We start from the raw sequence: 23,578 nt of genomic DNA on the forward strand, positions 1-23,578 counted from the left end.
ACTAGCCAAATGGTTTCAGCTAAATTTGCATCCCAATGCTTCTGTGCCCCATTGCCTAACACTCTTAACATATTCTTCAACAGTCCATTATACCTCTCAGTCTTCCCAGAGGCTTGTGGGTGATAAGGGATATGATAGATCCACTTGATGCCATGTTTCTTTGCCCAAGAACTTATGAGATTATTCCAAAAGTGAGTCCCATTATCTGATTCATTTCTCTCATGTCACCACAAAATGTGCCTTTCAAGGCCTAAGATAGTGTTTTGAGCAGTGGCCTGGTTTAGAGGATATGTTTCCAGCCAGCCAGTTGTTGCCTCCACCATGGTGAGTATGTAGCTCTTGCCTTGGCTTGTTCGTGGTAGTGGTCCAATGTAGTCAATTTGCAAGGCCTCCCCATATTGGAAACCCAGCCACTGCCCTCTGTTCCAGGAAGATTTTACTCACATGGCTTGCTTGATTGCCACACATATTCCACATTCATAATAAGCTGTGTGATGGCCTCCATGGTCAGGTCCAAACCTCGATACAAGCCCATCTGTATGTCGCATCTCTTCCTAGATGTCGTGATGTTTCATGGGCCCATCAGGCTATAAATAGCCTGTCCTTCTGCTCCCAGTCCAAGTCTACCTGGGCTATTCCAGTCTTGACAACCTTATCCACCTGTTTATTGTTCTGATGTTCTTCAGTGGTGTGACTTTTGGGTATGTGAGCATCTACCTGATGCACCTTCAGAGCAGTAGCCAAAACACTGGTGTGTTGTCAACGCCTTTCTGGCTACCAGTGCAAACACAGCACTGTGAGGTCTGCTGAGGGAAAATGAATTCCATCTCAGCCAGACCCAGTACATACTGTTACTCCAAAGTGAGAAAGTTAGGGTAGGCACTGGAATAAAGAATTTATGTAAGGAAGAAAATTTTTGATCTTCCCAGTATTTCAGGTCTAAGAAATTCTCTTCTATATTGCTTAAATTTGGATTATATTTTCATTGTTTATGTTTCAATCAGAATCAGGAAGCAATGGAGTTTTTTTCCTGCTTCTTTAATATGAAAATCCCTGGCTGGTAGCCCCTCTCCTCCTTAAGTTCCATCACTAATTTTGGAGGCCTGACAGAACTCACAAGTGATGACAAAGGTGGTGGTAGGGACCTGCTATGATATGTGTCTGCTGTCATTGAATCACCTGCCCCATCCAGCAGTGGCCCCTCATTTTCCTTGGTCAGCCTTTTCCCACTAGCAGTAGAAGCTTTTCTTTGACATCCGTTGTCAGTCTCAACTCTGTCTGAGCTTTGACCTCCTTGGCAATAGCTGCCATCCCTACCTGCCGAGGCAATGTTTCTCCATTTTTATGTTGCTTAGTTAAACTGATCTCCTGATGCATCTGCTCAGCTGACACAGAATGTCTTGACAGCTGATATGGAGCTCCTCCCCAAGGGAATGGAGTACTGCAGTGGTGGACCACTGCTGGAGTATCAGTCCCTTCAGCACTGGTGGAGAGATGCAAGACCTGCCTAGTTAGAGAATGGAGTTGAGTAGGTTGTGATGATCTGTCATGGGCAAGTGCCTCCAGTGGCCACTCCAGATTACCTGCTTTGGGACAGGCACAGGTTGATAGCATTGTCCAGTTCGTGCGTCTCTGGCTTGTTATGTTCACTCCCAAGGTGACAGGGTCTGAAAGCTCTGCTCGTAGACCATTTTGCAGTTTTTGCACCTTAATGAAACCAAAGAGTGCAACATTACAGTGTTCCCAAAGATGTAGCATTTGTGAGTTTATTATACATACAATGCACCCAAATAAAAAATTTGAACTAGCTTTCAAACTCCAGACTATTGCTGAGGCTTACTGTAGCTATCCTATCCTTGCCCGCAGGCACTATCATAGTTACTTGGGTGGGGCCATGTGTGGAGACAGGGGACACATTATATGCAAATGGTACTAAAAATAAATAATTTTGTTTGCCTGAATAGCTTTCTTAAAAATCTTTGCTTTGAAGTGCTATTCACTTCAGAGTGCTTTAATCTGGAAAGCAAATGGTCCTGTATTTTGTGTAATGGTAATTACTGAGAGTGTTGGAAGCTAGTTTCAGTAGCTGTGATTTATTTTTTTTTAAGTAATCATGCTGCTAACTACTCTGAACATGGTATAAAATGGTGATTTATTAAAGATTACAGCAAATTCTCCAATTTCCAAACAAAATTCTGCTCATGAAAGAGACCAAGAATTAAGTTATGGCACATAAGCAAGTACTAAATAAAAAAAAAGTCACCAAAGACATTGAAGATGGTTTGAAGTGCATTTGAAGATTTCTTTCAAAGGAGCAGAAAATAAAACTCTACATCAAACTTAGCTGCTGTTGTGTTTTGTTATAAACACCTAACCCTGCAGAAATTGTTTTGGTTCAGAGGAATAATTCTGTGGGACAGAGAATAAGCTATGGCACTTAGGTGGTGCATTAGATACAAATAACATTAGCATGAATCTGTATGAGAAAGGCTAGAAGTGAATTGATGGTAGCATTCCGTATTTCATAGCTGATACAGAATCAGGCATCCATTATTACTTATTTGGTTTTTACTGGTGCTCTTACGCAGTTTAATAAATACAAATTACCTCTGTTCTAGATAGAAAGCATGTGGAAGACATCTATTCTGCTGGAATTCACAGTCCAAACACACAAGTAACAAGAGTTTGTCTTTTGCTCATTCCGTGTTAGAAATGGAGATGGAGTTTTATAGGAGTCAAAAAATGTCAAAAAATACTGTAGGAAAGCTACACCAGCACATCTCATAAGAATATGGTTAGTCATTTGATTTTGAAAGCACTCTTTATGTCTTCCCTGTAATCCCTTAACATACAGAAGAATTGGTAATTGCTTATTAGAAGAAAAGGCAAAGGAAGTCCCTTTTAAAAGAGATGATGTCATGGTTATACAGAGATATTATTCTACAAACTGTTTCTCATCTAGTTACCTGAGAAAGCATATTGATATAACTTTATACAAGAGGCATGTATTCCAGGTGATCACAGGATTCTGCATTTGTAAGATGTTAGCGTGTGAAGCATACAGAGATACAGCATGTTCTTGAATGTCAGCTAGTCATGTGCAGGAATTTGGAATATTCTATTAATACTAACCCTTGTTTTGTTTTTCCCATTACATCTGTTGCTGAATTCAAGAGAAAAAATAATTGAAAAGAACTGAAAGTACGGGTGCATGTAAATTCAGTTAGCTCTAGTAACTGGGCAGATGAAAAAAAATATTCCAAGTATTCTTCCTCATGCTCTTTACTTTGCTGTTAATGTCTACTTTGTAAGATGTTTACCTATATGCACTCAGATAGCCTCTCTTTGTCAGGCCCTAGTACTTCTCTCTCCTCTTCATAACACTTTTTCAGGTATATAAATATCGTAGAAGAAAATAAATTATGCAAATTAAGCAGAATATATTTATTTATCCTGAAATGTGGGATAAAACTCTCCAGCAAAATATCATATTCTAACAACTGAAGTTAAGATTTATTCCCCACCTATTTAAAAACATGGGGAGAAAGTGGGCCAGAGTATATAAGAGCACTAATGATTTTCATTTGTTACTTAAGAATAACTTGTTTCCTTAATGAATCACATTTGAGAGCTGTCCTGTAGACTCAAAACTGGTTCTTCTTAGTTAACTTTGTGACCTTAGGGATCCTGGGACATCTGTCACATTTAAAACTACATTAAGAAATGTTTTACACAAAGAGACAAGACAACTCACTGTAAAACTGGGGAATTTTGTTTTGCAGTAGTTAATTAGATTTTTGTATCTATAGGAAGGGTATTTTTTGAGCTATCAGCTGAACTAATGACCTATGAGTAGGCAAAGTATATATGTTTTATGATTTCTTATTGGGAATATCTTGTCAATATTCATAAAGGTGGAAAAATAAGTTACTTCTTTCTGTAAATACAGCTATTACTTAGAATTGAGATTCAAATCACCTTCACCATTTCCTTTTTTACCTCTTTCCTTAAGGCGAGTCTTACTGCAGATGAGGAAACCAAAACTTTTCCTGATGGATTGTCTCAGTGTTGTTTCCCCAGTGGCAGATCAGTTAATTTTTACAGTGTATTTTTGCATTAGAAAATTGAGAGAATTATTAGATGCCTCATGGAATTATTGTCAAGATTATTTAACTAATATCTAGCTGGAAGGTTGAATTGTGTGAACCTAATTTTTCATCCGGTGGTCAGAGTAGGAGTTCAAGTCATGGTGTTTTTTTTTTTCTCTCTGCTTAAAATATTTCAAGACATGAAGGTCAAGATGCATTGCTGCTAAAATTTTAAATAAAATTAGAAACGAAGCAACAAAATTCAGCTTTTTGCATTATGGGATTTCCCTTCTGGTAATTTTAAATAGAAATTGAGCCTATTTATACCAAAATTGAATCTTATCAGTATTATTTTTATATAGTTTGATTTGTTATTGGGTCTGAGGGGGTTTTTGTTTTGCTTTTCATTTTTCAGACATTCAGTAGCAATGGCTGGAAATGGTCCTGTTGTTGGAAAAGTAAAAAGCACAGTTCCTTAGGGGTACTCTCTACGTTTGTCAAACTTTCATGCAGGTGTTGAGGAAGGTTTTGAACAAAAGTATGTGGTTACCCTTTTTCATTTCTAAGTTAACATTAGAACAACTAATATATTGATATCTGTGTAGCAAAGTATCTGTTACAGAAGCAATGAAAATTAAGCAAATTGTGGTCTTTCAGTTTTTAAGAACAAAAAAATAATTTCAAGATTTTTTTGTTATTGAGAATTGAATGGCTTTTGAGAGTCTGCATTTTAATTTTATTATATTATCAAATTTTTATCAATATTACAGACTTTTCTTAGGAAATCACATTTTAAAAGTGACTAACAAAGAAACCTGTAAAGACAAGGAAATTCAAAGTTGAAGACAAAAAGAGTCGTATCTCCTAAGTTTGAGGTCTGAGTATTATTTACATCACTGCTGTTTTAGCCAGTTGCTGCAAAAGCTTTTTGGCATGAATCCATATCTGTTTTGTGCTGAAGCAACTGTGATAGAGATATTGTATGATCAAATTTTTTCACTGAATTTTCCAAATCCATTAGTAGTGTTTGTATTGTGTATGTGTTGTTTTTCTTATCTTTTTTCTATCTCAAAGGATCCACACAGATTATTGCTTAACCCGAATAATTTCAGTGACCCATTCTGCAGCATATCCTCACAAACAGTAACATTGACACAACTTAACAGACTATTGGACTGCAGCATAGGACAGAAATAAAACATGGCATTGTGTGGCAGAGAGGTGGAGAAGGTATTAATCTTAGATGAAGGGCCTCTGTCAGAAATGCTAGTTTGAGGAAAATGGACCATGGCATAATGCTACAGATCTCTTGTATCTTTATATATTATCACTTCTGTAGTACCAATTGACATTACAATTTTCTCTTTACTTTTACAATCAGAAAAGGCATGGTTAGTTTTTGGAGTGTTAGTTAACAATATATTTTGAGAATTCATCCTACAATCCTCAAAAGGATGGCTGATGTAATTGCAAAATCTCTCCCAATGATTTTTGAGCAGTCTTGGGAATCTGAAAATGGACCAGCTGACTGGAAGCTGGTGAACGTTGTCCCATTTTCAAGAAGGGCAAGAAGGAGGACCACAGAAGCTAGGGGCCTGTCAGTCTCACTTCAGTGCCTGGTAAAGTTAGGGAGAAGATTATTCTGGGAAGTATTGAAAAACGCCTGAAAGACAACACAGCCATTGGTCACAGTCAGCATACGACCTCATGACAGGAATATGGTGCCTATCCAACCTGATTTCCTTTTATGACAAGGTAACCCACCTAGCCGACCAAGGGAAGCCAGTTGATGTAATCTTTTTGGATTTCAGTTAAGCTTTCAATACTGCCTCTGACAGGATCCTGCTGGACAAATTGTCCAGCACACAGCTGGATAAACACATCATGCAGTGGGTGAGCAGTTGGCTCATGGGTCGAGCACAGAGGGTAATGGTGAACGGAGTGACATCAGACTGGTGACCTGTCACTAGTGGGGTTCAACATCTTCAACATCTTCATAAATGACTTGGATGCAGGACTGGAAGGGACCCTAAGCAAGTTTGCAGATGAAAGAAAACTAGGAGAAGCTGTTGAATCCCTTGAAGGCAAGGAGGCCCTGAAGAGAGGCCTCAAAAAATTAGAGAACTGGGCAATCACCAACCAGATGAAGTTCAACAAGGGAAAGTGCCGGATTCTGCACCTGAGGTGGGGCAACTCTTGATGTTTATACAGACTGGGGCATGAGATGCTGGAAAGCAGTGCCATAGAAAGGGACCTGGAGGTTCTGGTCGATGGCAAGTTGAATATGAGTCAGCAGTGCCCTGGCAGCCAGGAGGGCCCACCGTGTCCTGGGGGGCATCAGGCAAAGCAGCGCCAGCCAGTCGAGGGAGGGGATTGTTCCGCTCTGCTCTGCACTGGGGTGGCCTCACCTTGAACATTGTGTGCGGTTTGGGGCACCACAATATAGAAAGATATTAAACTCTTAGAGACCGTCCAAAGGAGGGCAATGAAGATGGTGAAGGGCCTTGATGAGAAGCCGTATGAGGAGAGGCTGAGGTCGCTTGGTGTGTTCAGCCTGGAGGAGACTGAGGGGCGACCTCATTGTGGTCTACAACTTCCTTGTGAAGGGAATAAGAGGGCACTGATCTCTTCGTGTGGTGACCAGTGGCAGGACTTGAGGTAATGGCCTGCAGTTGTGTCAGGGGAGGTTTAGGTTGGATATTGTAAAATGGTTCTTCAGTGAGAGGTGGTTGGACACTGGAAAGGCTCCCCATGGAAGAGGTCCCAGCACCAAGCCTACAAGAGTTCAAGAGTCATTTGGTTGATACTGTCAGGCACTGGGGGGATGGTCTTGTGCAGGGCTAGGAGTTGTATTTGATGATCCTTGTTGGTCCCTTCCAACTCAGCAAATTTTGTGATGCTGTAATTCTGTTGAAATGGGAAGTGATTTGGTGGGGAGGTGGTGATTCATTTTCTTGGAATAGATTTTTTCTAAACCAGATGCATTGCTAAGCATTGGCATTTGTGTACTTGTTTCTAAGAAATGCTTATTTTGTGAGACAGTCTCTTATTTTGTGTTGATTTGATATAGCTCCTTATGTTGAAGAGTAATTATTGATTTGTTGTAAAATCAACTTCTTTCTGTTAATTCCTATGTCCTTTTTCCAAAATTCTTGTAGGAGAAGAAATTCTTCCTTGCATGGTTATCCTTTCACTACTTGCATGTCATAAACCTGTAAATTTTTGGTTTTAGTTTTTCTTGACCCTTTTATGAAAATAACCCACTGACTTTTTTGCGTGTTGTTTTGCACGGATAACAACATGAATGCAGATTTCTCTGTCAGATAATGTGTGGCTTGGGCTGGCTGCATGTAAAATAAAAATGACATTTCATAGCAGAAATACTTGTTTTGCTCTCTTAGTCACTGGTTGAGATAGTGGAGTGTAACTATGTCTAAGATGATTCACAGAACGCTTTAACATCTGATTGGCTCTAAGAAAAGAAGATCTGAGCCATAGAGTTATTTTTCATGTTCTGAAATGGCATACTTTCTGATACCATTTTACTGGGGTTTTTATGTAGTATGAAAGCAATATAGTGCATAAGGCTTAAATCTGTGAACGACACTTGCCATCTGGAAGTTGTCAGAGCAACTGAAGTCAGCCTTGCCAGCAGTACTTGGTGACTAAGTGACAACATTGTGTTAACAGAATCTGTGAAGCTAGCTAAATAACACCTATATAAATACAAATGATGTGAACAATTTAATGTCAAGTTGATGAACTGAAGGTTTACTTGTCGTTATTAAATGCAACACTTTCTTGTAAGTACACAGCACGATTAAGACTATATTGCTGAAATCTCACAGTGCCATTTTGCTAGCAAGGTACATTTTAGGGTGGTTACATGAGCACAGATTCAATTTCTCTCACTTTAACTACAAAAGTAGTGTATTTCTGGTAGTTAATGTCAATTTTTAGTGATTTCACATAGATGGCATCAGGTCTTTCTCCTTTTGCTATGAATACTTTTGCTATGTAATACTGTGATTTGAGTGTTTTTTTCATTAAAATAGGTTATCATTTTGGTGACTTTGTAGCAAAACATGCTGCATCTTAAAAGCAGCTCTTTCTAAAATTGTCAAAGGTATCTCCAAGTAAACCTCAGCATGGGAAAAAGCTTGTGCTTTTTTTATGTTCTCATAGAATGCTGCATGCCCAGAAATATCTTGATGTGCTGCATTTTATAACTTGTCCTCAGCAAACCAGATTGTTTTTTACAACTGTGCGTGCAAAACGTTACCTACACATTTAAAAATTTTCACAATTTGGTATTTTAAATATTCATGAAGATACATATGTGAGAATCCTTTGGATATATTCAGCTGGAAATCCCACAGATTAAGTAAAATTTCTGTCTTAATACAGGCTGAGAGTTTGACACAAAGTAAGTTTTTGTTGAGTGCTGATTCCTCCTTGTTATTCTGGTAGTTATTTCTTACCAGAATTTTCATCAGAAACAAACGGGGAGTGAAACATGCTTTGATGTGTTCAAAAAGGTGCGTTTGCATAAGGAGTGGTTGGTTTGGTTATCAAATTTCTAAGGGGAAGTCATCAGAACTGTACATCAAACCTGTAGGCAGACAGAGGGCCACATCACGTTATAATATCCTAAAGAGACTTTGTTGAACAGGACAGTCCTATCTCTGAGTAGGGCCATGAACAGACTGTCTGGGGAGCAAGGGCTACAGTTCATATGCTACGTGCTATTTGTAAGAATCTGTAGTGCAGTTAATCCATTGGATGTGCAGATGTTTCAGTCTCATAATGAACTAAAATAACAAAATAGCTACTTGTTCTTATGATGCTTTTTAGTAATCCTATGACAAAGTCATAAATTGTCAAAGAACAGTCCATTGTATTGTACAAGTATTATGGGTTTAAGTGGCAATGGTAAATTGATGCAGTCAGAAAGGTTAATTTTATTACATAAGAGGTCCCTGTGGAAGAAGTAGCAGCACATTACACCACAGCCTTCCATGAAGTTACATCCAGTCCTAGACATAGGTTATCTAATTAGTGCAGTAAAATCGTAATGTCTCTAATGTGATCTAATTCAAAAGATAGTAAGGAATAGGTTGAAGACAGAAGTGTCAGCAGTAGTTTATAACTGTAAAATAAAAATAGCAGTAGTTTTTCCAAGCCTGACTAGGTGCTGTAGTCTGGCTTTGCATAGACAGTGTTGCTTACTGTACTACTAAGGTGTTATTTTTCAGCTTACCCACAATCTACTTTGAGTATTTGATGGCAAACATTCACTATTTCCTTTTTTTTAATGAACACTTTATATAGTAATTTCTTTTTGAGAAATTCTGAGTAAAGGGTAGCAAAAGTAAGCAGTAAAGAAAATTCTAGAACTTTTTAGCACCAAGTGCCTTTGTACCTGTTAGCCATGCAGTTTTTGCAATTTATGATCATAAACAAGGAATTTACTAGCCACCAACATTCCCACACAATGCACAGTTCAATTTTAGGATCTTGTTGTATGGTAATTTAGAATACATTTTTTTGTTGTGGCTGAAACCCTGTGTGAGATCTGTCATCAGAAGGTGCTGTGGGAGTACCAAGGGGATACATTAACAGCCTTTTTCTTGTTCCATTTGAACTAACCTGCCACAGCGCAGAATTACTTTGATCAAGAGCAAACATACCACGTCTTCTAAAGTCACCCCTTGTGTTTGGAAATCAGAATGAGGCTGTGCCTTTCTGCATTTAGATTACAGTGTGTTATGTTTTGTTTCTTCACTATTCTGGTTATCTGAGCAGTAAGGTTTTTTGCTACAATTAGGATTAGTGGTGTATAAACCTTATGGTAAGATATACAGATCAACTGGTTTAGTATCCATCTATACTAAGTTACTGATTTACTGCCAATTATGTTTTAAACCTGCGGAGGTGCTGAAACTGCCCTTTTTTTCATAAGAGAAGGGATGTTTCTACTTAACCCTCTCAGTGTTTTGTATAAAAATATTTGTACTTGGATAATCTTCATCAAAATTACATACCTGGACTTAGTGCTCTGTCATTTCTGCAAAATCACATTTTGTTCTTGTTCATGTAAAAATATGTACTGTTGCCTCTTGATTTTGTACCAAAAATTACATTACCATTATCTTAGGACATTGTGTGTCAAAATGTACCATGAATCATTGCTGAGCTGCATGAGGTAAAGGAGAAGTGAGTGGCACAGCAATATCCCTCCTGGTTTTTACTGGTTTTTCTCCCTCCGCTTAGCACTGCTGTTATGTAAGACATCAGTTGCTGTCTGCAAACAGTTTGGTTATATTACTAGATGTGATCACAGCTTGTTTTAGTTCATGTTTAGGTATTGACTTGAACTGTATTTTACCTTTCAATGGCAGCATCCCAGACTTCATAACAGCGTCGCTGACTCGAAACTCTTGACAGTACAGGTGTATGAGAGAAGAAAGGGGACTTGCCTACTGATAGAGACAAAAATGGTTGGTAGAGCTAGAAGAGAAGGCTGGTTAAATAAGTCATACTTCAGAAGTAAAACTTGTCTTTGAGTTTAGATAGTCCATATTTAGCCTAATGGAGAAGTGTGGGGTGAAGTCGCAGCCCCACAACTGAAGTTTGAAAGGTTTGAGGTATTGCAAAAGTTAGGCCGTGTTCCATGGGAGCAGTGGAGCTGACTAGATAGTTTCCATGGACACAGCCTTGAGTTGCAAAGAGTACAAGGTTAAGACTGTTTGGTAATGTGCAGGTGCTTGAATTCCTGGATGTTTTCGTGAGAATATGTTTATGTTGTGTGTGTGGGAAAGTAGAGGTTAGCGAGCTCAATAAAGGCTGCCTGCTCCGCTGAGCAGGCAGACATCTCTTTGTCTCACCATCCTAGTGTGTCTTGTGTGTCTTTCTTCCCCCCTTCGGACCAAGACCTCACGACAGGTACCCTACAACAGAGAAGTGCATGATTTTTGTACTCAAAACCCATCAGCTGTTAATGAGAGGGTGGTAGCAAATGCTTTTCCAACACTTGAAAGTTCTCAAAGAAACACTCTCTGTTTTAAACAGAAGGTGGAGAAGAGATAGAGAGTAACATAGGCAAAATGCTCAGTAAGGTCTGGAACATGCATTAGAGATTACTTTTAAAAGTCTGTACTTCATAAGTATATGATGGAACTATTAATTGATTATTTGCTATCAACAAAAAGATGTTACCTAGAATTATCTTTCTTGTCTGCAAAATAATATCAGGTTACATTTCAGCTATGCATCTTTCTTTTGCACTTGTAACAAGAACATTGAGCTAAATAGATAACTAGCACTATGACTTGTTTGGGATAGTAAAGGATTTTTAACTATAATTTCACACATTTTTCTAACAAGAGAAGCTTGTGCTTTGAAGGTATGATTTTGCTTAGGTTTGCAAAATGCTGCTGTGTAACTCTTCTTTTTTTTTCAGTATAGCCTTTTCTTCTTTGTCGGTAGGTTCTAGAAAGTTTTAAGATCATGGATTACAGTCTGCTACTGGGAATCCACATACTGAACAGTGACATGAAGGAAAAAGAGGAAGAGGGTTCCCAAACTGCAGCAGACATAAAACGTCATGGAGGGCAGAAGGTTCTCTATTCCACAGCTATGGAGTCTATACAGGGCCCTGGGAAGTCAGGGGACTCTGTCACCACAGAGACAACAAACACGTAAGTGCCATAACCTGCTCTTAAGGTTACTATTAAAACTATTAACAGGCAAAACATTCATGAGTACACTGCATTTCAGAAATTGAAAGTTTGAGCCTTTTTGTTTGTTTGTTTTCCAAAAGCTGCATCATCAAGATTTACCACAGAGCATGAAATTAAAATGTTGATTAGTAGATTGATCATCTTTAAATACATGATAGCAAATTTGGTTAGTTCAGAGTGACTTATGTATGCACAAATGCATTCTTTTGTAAAAGAGATGTTATAAGACAGCTATTACAAGAGTCCCTACTGTAATCTAATTTTAATTGGAAGCAGTGTGGTGAGACATAAGCAAAAATTATTTGTTCATATTGACATAGATGTGGTCATTTTCATCTTGAAGTAGTATGCTCAATACATAGAATGGTATCTTCAGACACTGAAGTGCAGTCATATATGATATTTCCTGAGATTAAGAACTGCTACTTTCATCTTATTTTTACTGTCTAGTAAAAAGTGCAGTAGAAATTTGATTACATAAACAATAGTTATTCTATTTCCCTCATAATATATTAAGTGCTAGTAAGAGCATTATCTTCACCATTCAGCATTGTATATAATCATTCTTTCATTATAATGAGAATTTAATTTTAAATTCAGGATCTGCTTTTCTGCTTTGTGGGTAAATACAACTAATGATATAGAAACGTGCTTAAACCCACAGCAAACAAATGGGAGAATTATGATATTTAGCATTCATAGAGAGTTTTCAGATGTTCAGAGCTCTAGAATATAAATTAGACAGAGCTTTATTTCACTCAGTTTTTACAGCTCACTCACATTCACACAGAAGATGGTCAGTGCTATGGTGCATCATGTGGTGGTAGAGGTGTTGTGTTGGCAGTTTTGAGGGGTGTTGGGAAAACTGATTATATAGGTCATTCCAGAAAGTGTTCATACATGGAAACCCACCCTGCACTCCACATCACTTGAGCTAATATAGATCGTATATAATATAGACACATATCCTGAAAAGTGTAGTGAAAGCCTACTGCAGCAGTAGAGTCCTTCCTTGGCTCCTTGCACTATCTCCTCTCTCATATTGACATTACTACTAGTGGGACAAACCTCACTAAGGTGGATGAAATTAAGCCTAGATCTTACAGAAAAGACCCCTAGGTCAGTCTTCTGCTGTGGTTCATTGTAAGGCTATATAAAGAAGAGGATGAGAATGGATACCCAGCAGCAATAACTGCTGCTAGCACTGTGTTTAATTTCTAGTCATAATTTCCAGGAAAAGCTAACAGAATATAGTTTTGTTAACTGTTTAACACTTCTGAATGTCTGACCAGTTAATTGAGCTGGAGTTCATGGTAATGGGATTTTACAGTAAGTTAAACTTCACTGATTCTTACAAGGTTTCCTTTATGCCTAGAATAATAAAAAATGTGTTTCCCTCTCCTCTACTCCCCACCCCTACCCCCACCACACGCTGCTACCACACATCACACCACCCCCCTTCCTATGCCAAAAAAAAGAGAAAGTTTAGTAATTGGTAACCAGGCCTCTCTCGTTGCTTTAGTGGCAGAATGGGGAAAATACTCTTGACTGTGTCTTTGATAGCTGCTTCAGTTTTTTGTTTCTCAAACTGCTAAAAATTATTCAGAGGTACTGCATGAGCTGCATCCTCAGTCACTTTTACTTCTGGTTTTGTAGTGGACTCATGAATGTGAACAGAAGCTGACAAACTGAAAATTGGATTTCTGGTTCTAGAACAATGCACCCTTTTTTCTAGGTGGAGTAGGAAGAGAAGGTCTTAGGATGAACATTCTCGTTCTTTAAGGTCGTGGCTGAGTAAATACCCTGGACCAACTGGAGGCCCATGTAGTTAGGATACTCAGCTTGATACTATTGCTTTTTCTGCCACTGACCTGTCTGTAAAGAAATTTTGGAAAAGCACATTAATACATAATTTACATAATTAGTATATAATCTAACAAGGGTTTTTTTCTATTTCTCTTAGAATGGGAGGTATTCCTGTGAAAAACCATAAAGGAGAAAAGCTGCTTCTATTTATGGGTATTATTGATATTCTCCAGTCTTATAGGTAAGTTGAATTTCGAGTTTTCATTGAATAAGCTATTCTGAAATGACTTATAAATGTGAAAATTTTATAAAGCAGTTCTGATTTTGTTTTTACATGTTTAGGTTAATGAAGAAGCTGGAACATTCTTGGAAAGCTCTTGTTTATGATGGGGTAAGTAGATTTCATTATTTTTTTAAACTGCTAATATTTTAGCTAATGGAACTTTGATTTATATTAACCAGAAAAAAGCTAGCTGTGGTATATTTGTAGTCTAACATCACCATGTGGTTTGGGCTGTTTCTGAAATCTTCCCAATACATGTTCTGATTTTATTTGTTGAGCTTTCAAAAAACAACTAACATTATCAGCTTGTCCTTATAACTTACACAAGACCAGCCGCTTAGCAGGACATTGATGGATCTGTAACTGAAAAATACACATTGTGTGAAAAAACACATTTCAAATACTTGGAAGATTTTGCAGAATATAGCTGTATAATTCATAACTCATAATTTCATAAATTAAATACCTAAAAAACGTTCTTGAAAAATCAACCTTTAAAAGGGAAAAATTTTTATGAGTATGCCTGAAATGTATAATACAGTTCACCTGAGGTGTCCAGCTTCTTTCTTGACACTTTGCTTGTGATTTACTTATGGAAAATGTGACTGAGACCTTTTTCAATCTCATAGGACACTGTTTCAGTTCACCGACCAAGTTTTTATGCAGACAGATTTTTAAAGTTTATGAGCACAAGGGTTTTCAAGAAAGTCCAAGGTAAGCAAGTAGTGATTTTACTCCTTTAGAAATTTTTATTATTATTACTATATAACGGTCCTGCCTTTGCAATAAAATAAGCCTTTCTTCAACATCATGTAACATTTTCATAACTCCAGTGAAGAAACTAAATTTCGGATAATCAGTTGGGATTATACTCTAATAGTAAAATTACAGAGAATTATTTGCTATGTATTTTTGTCACATCTGGGGCATCTGAAGGTAAAAGAGGTTCCTATATATCAGCATTGATATAAAGATAAATAAATTTTATGATCTAATGATATGTCCAATCCTGTATCTGGTATTTGTAGGAATATCTACATTGATTTTAATTTATTTAATTTGCAAAAATAAAGATTTTCTACATGCCACTGCCAGCATGTTTGAAAAATTAAGTATTCTTCCCTTTAATGTGCATTTTTTCTGTGCTTTATGAAGGAAAAAATATCCAAAGTTGGATACTAATAAAATCTCTTGTCTTTATCACTATCAACCATTTCTAGTTTCCCCCTCCATTTCTCCTTCCTTCATCTTTTAATTAATTCCCAAGGGTAATATACATATGACTGTTATCTACTTACAGGGTGATGTGTGCTGGATGCCAGGTGACCACCGAGCCACCCTATCACTCCCCCTCCTCAAATGGATGGGGGGAAAAATTATAACAAAAGGCTCGTGGGTCCAAATAGGGACGGGGGAAATCACACACCGATTACAGTCATAGATAAAACTGACTCAACTAAGGGAAATTAGTTTGTTACTAATCAACTCTGAGTAGAGTAATAAGAAATAAAACAAAATCTTAAAAACAGCTTCCCCCCCCTCACTTTTTCCCAGGCTCAACTTGACTCCAGAATTCTCTTTCTCTTCCCCCTAAGTGGCACAAACTTTGTCAGTGTTAGTCCTTCAGTGGCTGAAGTTCTTCACACACGGCTCCAGCATGGGTCCCACATGGGTTCACAAGTCCTGCCAGTAAACCTTCTCCAGTGTGGGCTCCTTTCTCCTCAGGACCACAGGTCCTGCCAGGAGCCTGCTTCAGCATGGGCTCCTCTCCATGTGGTCATAGCCTCCTTCATACATCCACCTGCTCCAGTATGGGCTGCAGATGGATCTTTGCCCCACAATGAACCTCAATGGGCTGCAGGGGGACAGCTGACTCACCATGGTCTGCACCATGGGCTGCAGGGGAATCTCTGCTCCAGTGCCTGGAACACCTCCTTCCCCTCCTTCTGCACTGACCTTGGTGTCCGCAGAGTTGTTGCTGTCATGTATTCTCGCTTCTCCAGCTGTACACACACACACCGTGCACCTTAAATACAATATCCCAGAGATGCTACTACTCTCACTGATGGGCTCAGCTTTGGCCAATGGCAGGTCCCTCTTGGAGCCAGCTGGCATTTGCTGTATCAGATATGGGGGAACCTTCTGGCAGCTTCTCACAGAAGCCAACCCTGCAGCCCCCTGCCTCTACTACAAAACCTTGCCATTCAAAACCAGTACAGAGGGGAGAGGGAAAAATAAAGCAAAGAGAACCCCACCATTGTTACAGAGGGACATTTCTACCAAGGGTTGTCCAAAGGCTTAAGTCTAAGTCTTGCAGCAGTAATTTAACTATTGATTGTCACTTCTCTCAAAAAAAATTAATTGATTTCTATAACTTAAAGTAGACCCTGAAACTGTAGATCCTCTTTAGGTATTGGGAATGGAGGGAAAACTGATCCTATGTAGGTGAGTTCTTGTATATTGTGTTTTAAACTCAATGGGCAGCTGAGCCCCAAACAGACAATCACTCATCCAAGTGGGATGGGGGAGAGATATGGAAGGGTAAAAGTGAGAAAACTCTTAGACTGAGATAAAGATAGTATAATACAGAAAGCAAAAGCTGTATGTGAAAACAAATTAAATTCAGGAATTCATCCACTCTCATAGGCAGGCAGGTGTTCAGCCATCTCTGGGAAAGCCAGGCTCCATCACATGTAACAGTGACTTAGGAAGACAAATACCTTAATCATAAATGTTTACCCCTTGCTCCTGTTTACCCCATCTTATATCGCTCAGCCTGATGCCATGTGGTCTGAGATATTCCTGTGGTCAGCTGAGGTCAGCTGTCGTGGCTGTGTCCCCTCACAACTTCTTGTGCACATCCATTTCTTCACTGGCAAAGCAGTCTGAGATACAAGCACTGCTCAGCAATAACTAAAACCTTCATGTGCTGCTAATACTGTTTCTGACACAAATCCAAGAGACAGAACCACAGAGCTACTATGAGGGAAATTAAGTCTGTCTCAGCCAAAACCAGTGCACTGTAACTTTTTAAGAGTCCAAACTGCCTACCATGTAGGCATATGAAGTTAGAGTTCAGCAAAAAATATCGGAGAAATAGCTATCACATTTTGTTTCTTGATTCCAAACTGAAACAAACAAATTAATGTTGTCTTATCCCCATGGAGTGAGCAGTAGGGATATTTTTTCATAATCTGGGTACAACTACAAAGCAAACCAACAGAATTAGCAAGTGCTCAGGAACAGATTTATTTTCAGACTTGCTGCATTTAGCCTGACTTTGATAATTAACAGGGGAAAATTACCTATCATTCAAGAATACACATCTTGAACATAAGATCACATATTCATATCTGTCTTGAATTGTAGTTCCTCTGGGCATGATAAGTTTATTCATACTGCAGAAAAAAAAAAAGAAAATTCAAAGTTTAGAGACTCACCTTGATATAGGCTTCTTCCATCAAAAGTTCAGATCAGATTTTCTTTTCACTTAAATTTTTACCACTGGAAGTCAGTATTTTTCAGGCTCTACTGGCCTTTGTTGCTCTATATGTTGCCTAAAGATAATAACACTTTTCTAAAGATCAGTTGAATTTGTGAAACTCTCACCCTGTCCATGAAAACCAATGTTAGAGACATGGCAGAATAGAATAACATAAATTATTATATCTAAAAGTTCAAGAAAGAAGAGAGAAAACTGATAGTGCAGCAAGAAAGCAGAAGTGTACGTGATAAATATTTTGTGAAATACTAAATAAGAAAAAGAATAGAATAGATGGATGAAAGAAGAGAGCTGAGAGTAGCTGTACTAAAAAAAAATTAAGATATTTTAAGTAAAGTGAAGGAATCTTTAGAAAAAAAAAAGAGAGAATTTGAATTAACCCTAAGTATTCCCTATATGCATGATACGTTATGACCACTTTTTAGGAAAATAAGTCTTTTGGGGAGTCTTATAAATATTAATGAATTGATGGATAATTTCTCTATGAGTTGATCAAGCTACTGAAAGGAAATTCAGTCTGAAGCATTGCAAGTGCAGAGAAGGATGGTGATGAGGGACAAAAGAGGCCCTGAAAAGCTTGAGAAGTGTACCCATGGGAACCTCATGAGGTTCAACAAAGCCAGCTGCAAGGTGCTGCACTGGATCAGGGCAACCCTCTTTATCAATACAGTCTGGGGGATGAACAGATTGAGAGCAACCCTGCTGAAAAGGACTTGAAGGTGCTGGTGAATGAGGCTGGGCATGACCTGGCAATGTGCACCAGAATACTGGGCTGCATCAAAAGCAGCGTGGTCAGCAGGTTGAGGAAGGTGTTTCTCCCCCTCTGCTCTGGTCTGGTGAGACCCCACCTGGAGTGCTGCACCCAGCTCTGGGGTCCCCAGAACAGGAAGGACATTGATCTGTTGGAGCGAGTCCAGAGGAGGCCACCAAGATGATTAGAAGGATGGAGCACCTCTCCTGTAAAATCAAGCTAGGTGTCGTTCAGTCCAGAGAAGAGAAGGCTCTGGGGGGACCTTGTAGCAGCATTCCAGTACCTAAAGGGGGCTTACAAGAAGGCTGGAGAGGGACTTTTTACAAGGCCATGTAGTGGCAGGACAAGAGAGAATGGCATTAAGCTGAAGGAGGGTAGATTTAGATTAGATATTAGGAAGAAGTTCTTTACAGTGAGGGTGGTGAGGCACTGGAATATGTTGCTCAGAGAAGCTGGGGATGCTCTATCCCTGGAATTGTTCAAGGCCAGGCTGGATGGGGCTCTGAGTGGTCTAGTGGAAGGTGTCCCTGCCTGTGTTGATGGGGTTGGAACTAGATGATCTTTAAGATCCCTTCCAACATAAGCCATTCTATAACAACTGTGGAGATGAACTCAGGATGTTTGCAGTAGGGAAGGCTATAGGAAGACCTATTATATACCTTGCCAGTATATAATAAATATACTGGCAAGGCAAAAATGAGGTTTGATGTGGTCCAGGCTGTTCTTTGGGGAAAAGCTGTTCTGATTATGTGAGTGCTGAGGTTCACCTTACAGTAAGACATACAGATCACCTGTTTTAAATACTGTGCATACATACTAACTTACCACTTTACTACCAGATTATTTTTTAAACCTGTAGAGGTGGTGCTGAAATTGCACCTTCTTTTGTCTTTCTTTCTAATAGGGGCTGTTCCTGCTTACCCTCTAGCAAAGAGTGTTTTCTGGCTTTTAAGTTTTTTTATGAAGCAGAGTACTTGACGAATAAATATAAACTGATGGGCTAGAACTATCTAGTTTATACAGGAACTTGTGCTTAAAAATGAATCCTGGTTAGCAGATCCATAATCCTGCTCATGGAACAAGATTTGCTTCAGAGTTGAATGTCAGTATGGAATGGATACTTGGCTCAAATACTACAGGAGGAGTATTAAGCATATGGTATTGTATTAAACTGATAGAAGGTGTTTTTCAAATATTTTTACCAGTATTATACTGGTCTCTTAAGTTTTTCATTAGTTATCTGGAGTGAGAAACAAGTCTATGCGAATAGAGGGAGAACAAAACACGAATGCTAGAACTAAATGAGATTTAAGGAAAAAAGAATGACTACAAGAATGACTATCATAAATTAATGATTTAAGATTTAAATGTTAAATCCTTCAGAAAAGACTTATTAATATAAAAATATGAAAATAAAAGAATCTGATGTGACAAAACAAAATATGAAACAAAATTCAGCTGAAATGAGGACGGAGCCTCCTGAGACTCAATCCTCTTTAAGTAATAGAATAATTTTGCCAGAGAATTGGTAGGAGCTCTGTTGTCTTAGACAATACTCAAAGAAATTCTTCTGCATTTATAAAGAGGAAGGAGTATCTACTCCTTACTACTTGATACTTCTGTCTGTTTGACGAAATAAATACCATATATGTTTCCTCAATATTTGAGTCTTTTTTTTGTAGTCCTGTCTAATTCTGATTGCTAGATTTTTTTCAGTACAAGACACAGTCTGTTCTGTATTTGAAAGCTACAATGTACAATTAAAGGATATCATGCCTAATTTTCTCTCTTATCTTAATTCATCTGTCTCATTTTTCCAGGCTATTAACCTGTCTTAGTATCCCACTCTTCTTGATGTACTCTGCATACAGGGCTATTAATCTACCCTTATACAAATTAGTGGTTCGAATGCATGATCATTCTTCTATAAAATAAAGAATTGAGCGCGTTCCTGCCTTCGGGAACATTATTTCTAAACTTTGAGTCTGACATTTCAGTTTAAACACTTAAGCACTATTCTGAATCTGTGCTTTTTCCTTTAGTGCACAGAACAACTCTGCATAAATAATAAGAAAAACTTAAAAAGCAGATTCAGCCTTGGGTAGAGACTAGCTCAGCAGCTATCTACTATGTTCTTTTTTAACAATGTCCTGGAACTATGCATCTGATTTTTTCTTCAGTCTTTAGCCAAGAGGCCTTGGTGCTTTTGATTTTAACTTTGTAGTAAAGCACAGTATAAAGTGTTAGAGTGCATCTGAAGTAACCTTGCAGCCAATCCATGGAAATCAGCAGCCAAGAGCTGAAAAACATTAGATTAATTAGCTGGCATACTTCTGGAGAAGAACTACAAACGGTCAGTTCCTCGAGTTTAATTCAAAATGCTATTTTAGGTAGGCAGGCCCTGGTACAGGGCCTAAAGGAGATGGTAATACCTGAGTGTACTGCCCATCAATGTTTTGGAAATGTTTATTGTGCCCAAAGAAGATGTTTGATATGTGTCTGAAGAGGAAATTCTGCAGTTTCATTACATAGCAGTAGTTCACAGCTCAAGGAAATGATGTAACCTTTTAGAATACTCCAAATGTGTTTTCACTTTTCCTGTCTTCTTTTTTTTCTGTATCATTCTGGCTGTGATTACATGGGCTGATACTTCATAGAAGTTATTTAACTTAGTGATGTCAGTGACTTGACTTTTGTTGTCCTATAATGAGAAGTAAGAAACCCCAGAAAAAGACAAAAGTGATAAAGTAACAATGCCTTTTGCTCTGGTTTTAATATAATGTTTGCTAAGTGGGTTTTTATCTGATCATGTTCTTCATCTGTATTCAGAAACTAGCTTTTATAGATGGCTTACTTTTCTATATGCTGTTAAAAATGTGCAGGGAGATAAGATGACATAACTCAACACCTGTGTTCATTTGGTAATGCAGCTTTAAAATCTTCACCTTCAAAGAAACGGTGCAATTCCATCACAGCCCTAAAGGCCGCATCACAGGAAGTAGTGTGTGCAGTTAGCCAGGAGTGGAAGGATGAAAAGTGTGGCATTCTTGCTGAAGGACAAAGCTATGCTAGCCTTGATGAAGAAGGTACTGTCTCTCAAATCAACAGCCTAAACAATGTGATACCATTCTGATAAATGAGCCCTGGCAGCATGAGAACAGTCCTAGAACTTAAAAAAATTAATTAGATACTTACACCTCGCTTTGATATTTGACCTTTGAGTTGCTCTGTATTTTGCTGAATGTACTGGTTAGCAGCTGAAATTAACCCTGTAACACAAAAGACTGTGGGTATGGGTGCATAAGTATTACTATCTCATCAATTCAAATATTAAGAATCTTCAAGAAGCTGGTGAGAGCACTGTGGAACTCCATATGCTTGCATCAAGATTCTTGGATTCAAATTGAAATGAAATTTGTTAACGTTGTTCTTTATTTCTGTGTATACAGTACTAGGTTCACACCACCGTCCAGATCTAGTGCCAAGCACTAGATCTCTGTTTGAAGCAGCTTCTTTGGCAACCACAATTTCTTCTTCTTCCTTGGATGTAGATGAGCATTATCAATGTGATCAACCTATGCTCTATTCTAGCAGGTAAAGGCTCTATTTGCGGTAGAGGATTCTCCACTATTTCACTAAATACCTGACAGTGTGTTCAATGGAAGGGGGCTCTTCAAAAGAAAAGAAACGGAGACAAGCATCTCTCTAGCTCAGCCTTGAACCTCTCCACTGAAGGAGCGGGGCCACAAGCACATAGGATTTATTATGTATTTGTTTGTTATTATATGTATTGTAATTGGGAGGGTAACAAAACAGAAAGTGTGAACACAGCAAAAGATGTTATATGAATTTTTTGTCATGTTCCAAAACTAAACAGGATATTTAAAACTTGCTTAGGCCTTAATCTGAACCATAAACCAAACTACATTAAGATCAGTGTAGAAAGTACTTCTTGTGACTTGTCTGCAGCCTAAAACAGCTTCAGAAAATGATGTTGTGCTAGGAAAAGGGAACTTCTTTCAAGTTGTTCTTTCTGAATGTACAGTGCTGAATGGTCTGTTTTAAGAAACATTTTCTGAAGTGAATTTCTATGAAACTTTATCCATGGGTGTGATTAGAGCCTGTCTGATTTTAATCCAGGAAGAATAAAACCAGATGCTTGTGAGCTAGCTTGAATGTGATTTGAGTTGTGTTTGAATCTGCTTCCGCCATGACTGTCCAATACCATGCTTAAGCCAGTAAGTCCTGCTGGGAGATTTTCTCTGCATGTGCCTGTCGGATCCCTTGTGCACCTGAGGTGTGCTGTGTTTTGTCATCTTGCCTGCTTGTGGATCTCTTTACTGTGTGTTGTACTGCAGAACAGCCATTTCTTTGCCTGTTTTTGTCGAGAAAAGTAGCCACTGTGAACTCAAGTATCTTGAATTTTGTTTGGAATAATTTGGAATCCTGAACTAATCAGTGTATAAATTTGATAAAATTACTCATTTGCCAAGATGTAGTTGTTTACTTTAAACTGCATTTTATCCAAAAAGATCAAAAGTGATAATAAAAGCAATCTTGAGGCAGTAGGATTTTACCTCCTATTAAATATTTACCAACTGCATTTTCATAAAAAGTAAAATGACTTGCACCATTACTTGATGAAAGTGATATTTACAGCTTCCACTTTCCTTAAGTTGAAATAAATCTCACTGATGTGGCATTTTCCACAGGGCTGATGGTTTGCTATGGAATTTTGGAATGAGGTGTTGTTTAGGGATGTAACAAAGATGAAATTGTAATTACAGAACCAAAATGCCTCTATGCAAACTTTAGGAAATAAAACTACTAATGAATAAGCATTAGAAGAAATAGAGCTTGTTCAGTTCAACTTCTCTCAAAAGTTATCTGTGGGACTTCAACATTCCATGATCTTTTACCAAGTTTTTTCTTTAAAAGAAATAAAGTTGTAGAGTACTGGGGAGTTTTATTTGTTTTAAGTATCAAATAAAACTACAGAGATGCTTTGTATTAACATCAGTCAGGAAAAGAGAACTGCAGAGTTGTCTGAATAAAGAGTTCAGATTTACTGCAAATAAAACATTTCAAATATTCTTTACTCTCTCCATAAATTAACTGTAGAGAAAAGCTATGAGCAAGTCCATGATATTTTCCAGTACAGATACTCCAAAATAATTCTAAAATAAATAAAGTTTTTAGCAGGTCTACACTTTGATTGTATGTTTGGATTTCCAGTTGTGATTCAGTCCATGGAATAGCCTCTAATGTAGTACATGTTGCCAGCTGTGTGATTATTATATGCATCCTTACCGTACAAAATCAGACTGTAACTGTAGTGCCTGCAGTCCAGGTATGCATACTTTTAATTCACCAGTACAAGAGGACGTGTTCTCTACCACAGCAGAC

At 38.2% G+C, this 23,578-nt stretch overlaps 1 protein-coding gene across 3 annotated transcripts in view; it reads left to right on the forward strand.

Annotated features, from left to right (window-relative positions):
- The window catches only part of PIP5K1B (phosphatidylinositol-4-phosphate 5-kinase type 1 beta), a 109,780-nt gene that overhangs the window by 73,139 nt on the left and 13,063 nt on the right, over nt 1–23,578 (forward strand). For all 3 annotated transcript variants that reach the window (XM_027670729.1, XM_027670731.1, XM_027670730.1), the window contains exons 8-13: nt 11,577–11,788; nt 13,794–13,877; nt 13,979–14,027; nt 14,549–14,633; nt 21,103–21,258; nt 21,622–21,766. In XM_027670729.1, coding sequence (XP_027526530.1) covers nt 11,577–11,788; nt 13,794–13,877; nt 13,979–14,027; nt 14,549–14,633; nt 21,103–21,258; nt 21,622–21,766 — 731 coding nt within the window. The remainder of the gene's footprint in view (nt 1–11,576; nt 11,789–13,793; nt 13,878–13,978; nt 14,028–14,548; nt 14,634–21,102; nt 21,259–21,621; nt 21,767–23,578) is intronic.

Source organism: Neopelma chrysocephalum, unplaced genomic scaffold (genome assembly GCF_003984885.1).
Source record: "Neopelma chrysocephalum unplaced genomic scaffold, ASM398488v2 Primary Assembly neopelma1_96926, whole genome shotgun sequence".
In the NCBI taxonomy this organism is placed as follows: domain Eukaryota; kingdom Metazoa; phylum Chordata; class Aves; order Passeriformes; family Pipridae; genus Neopelma; species Neopelma chrysocephalum.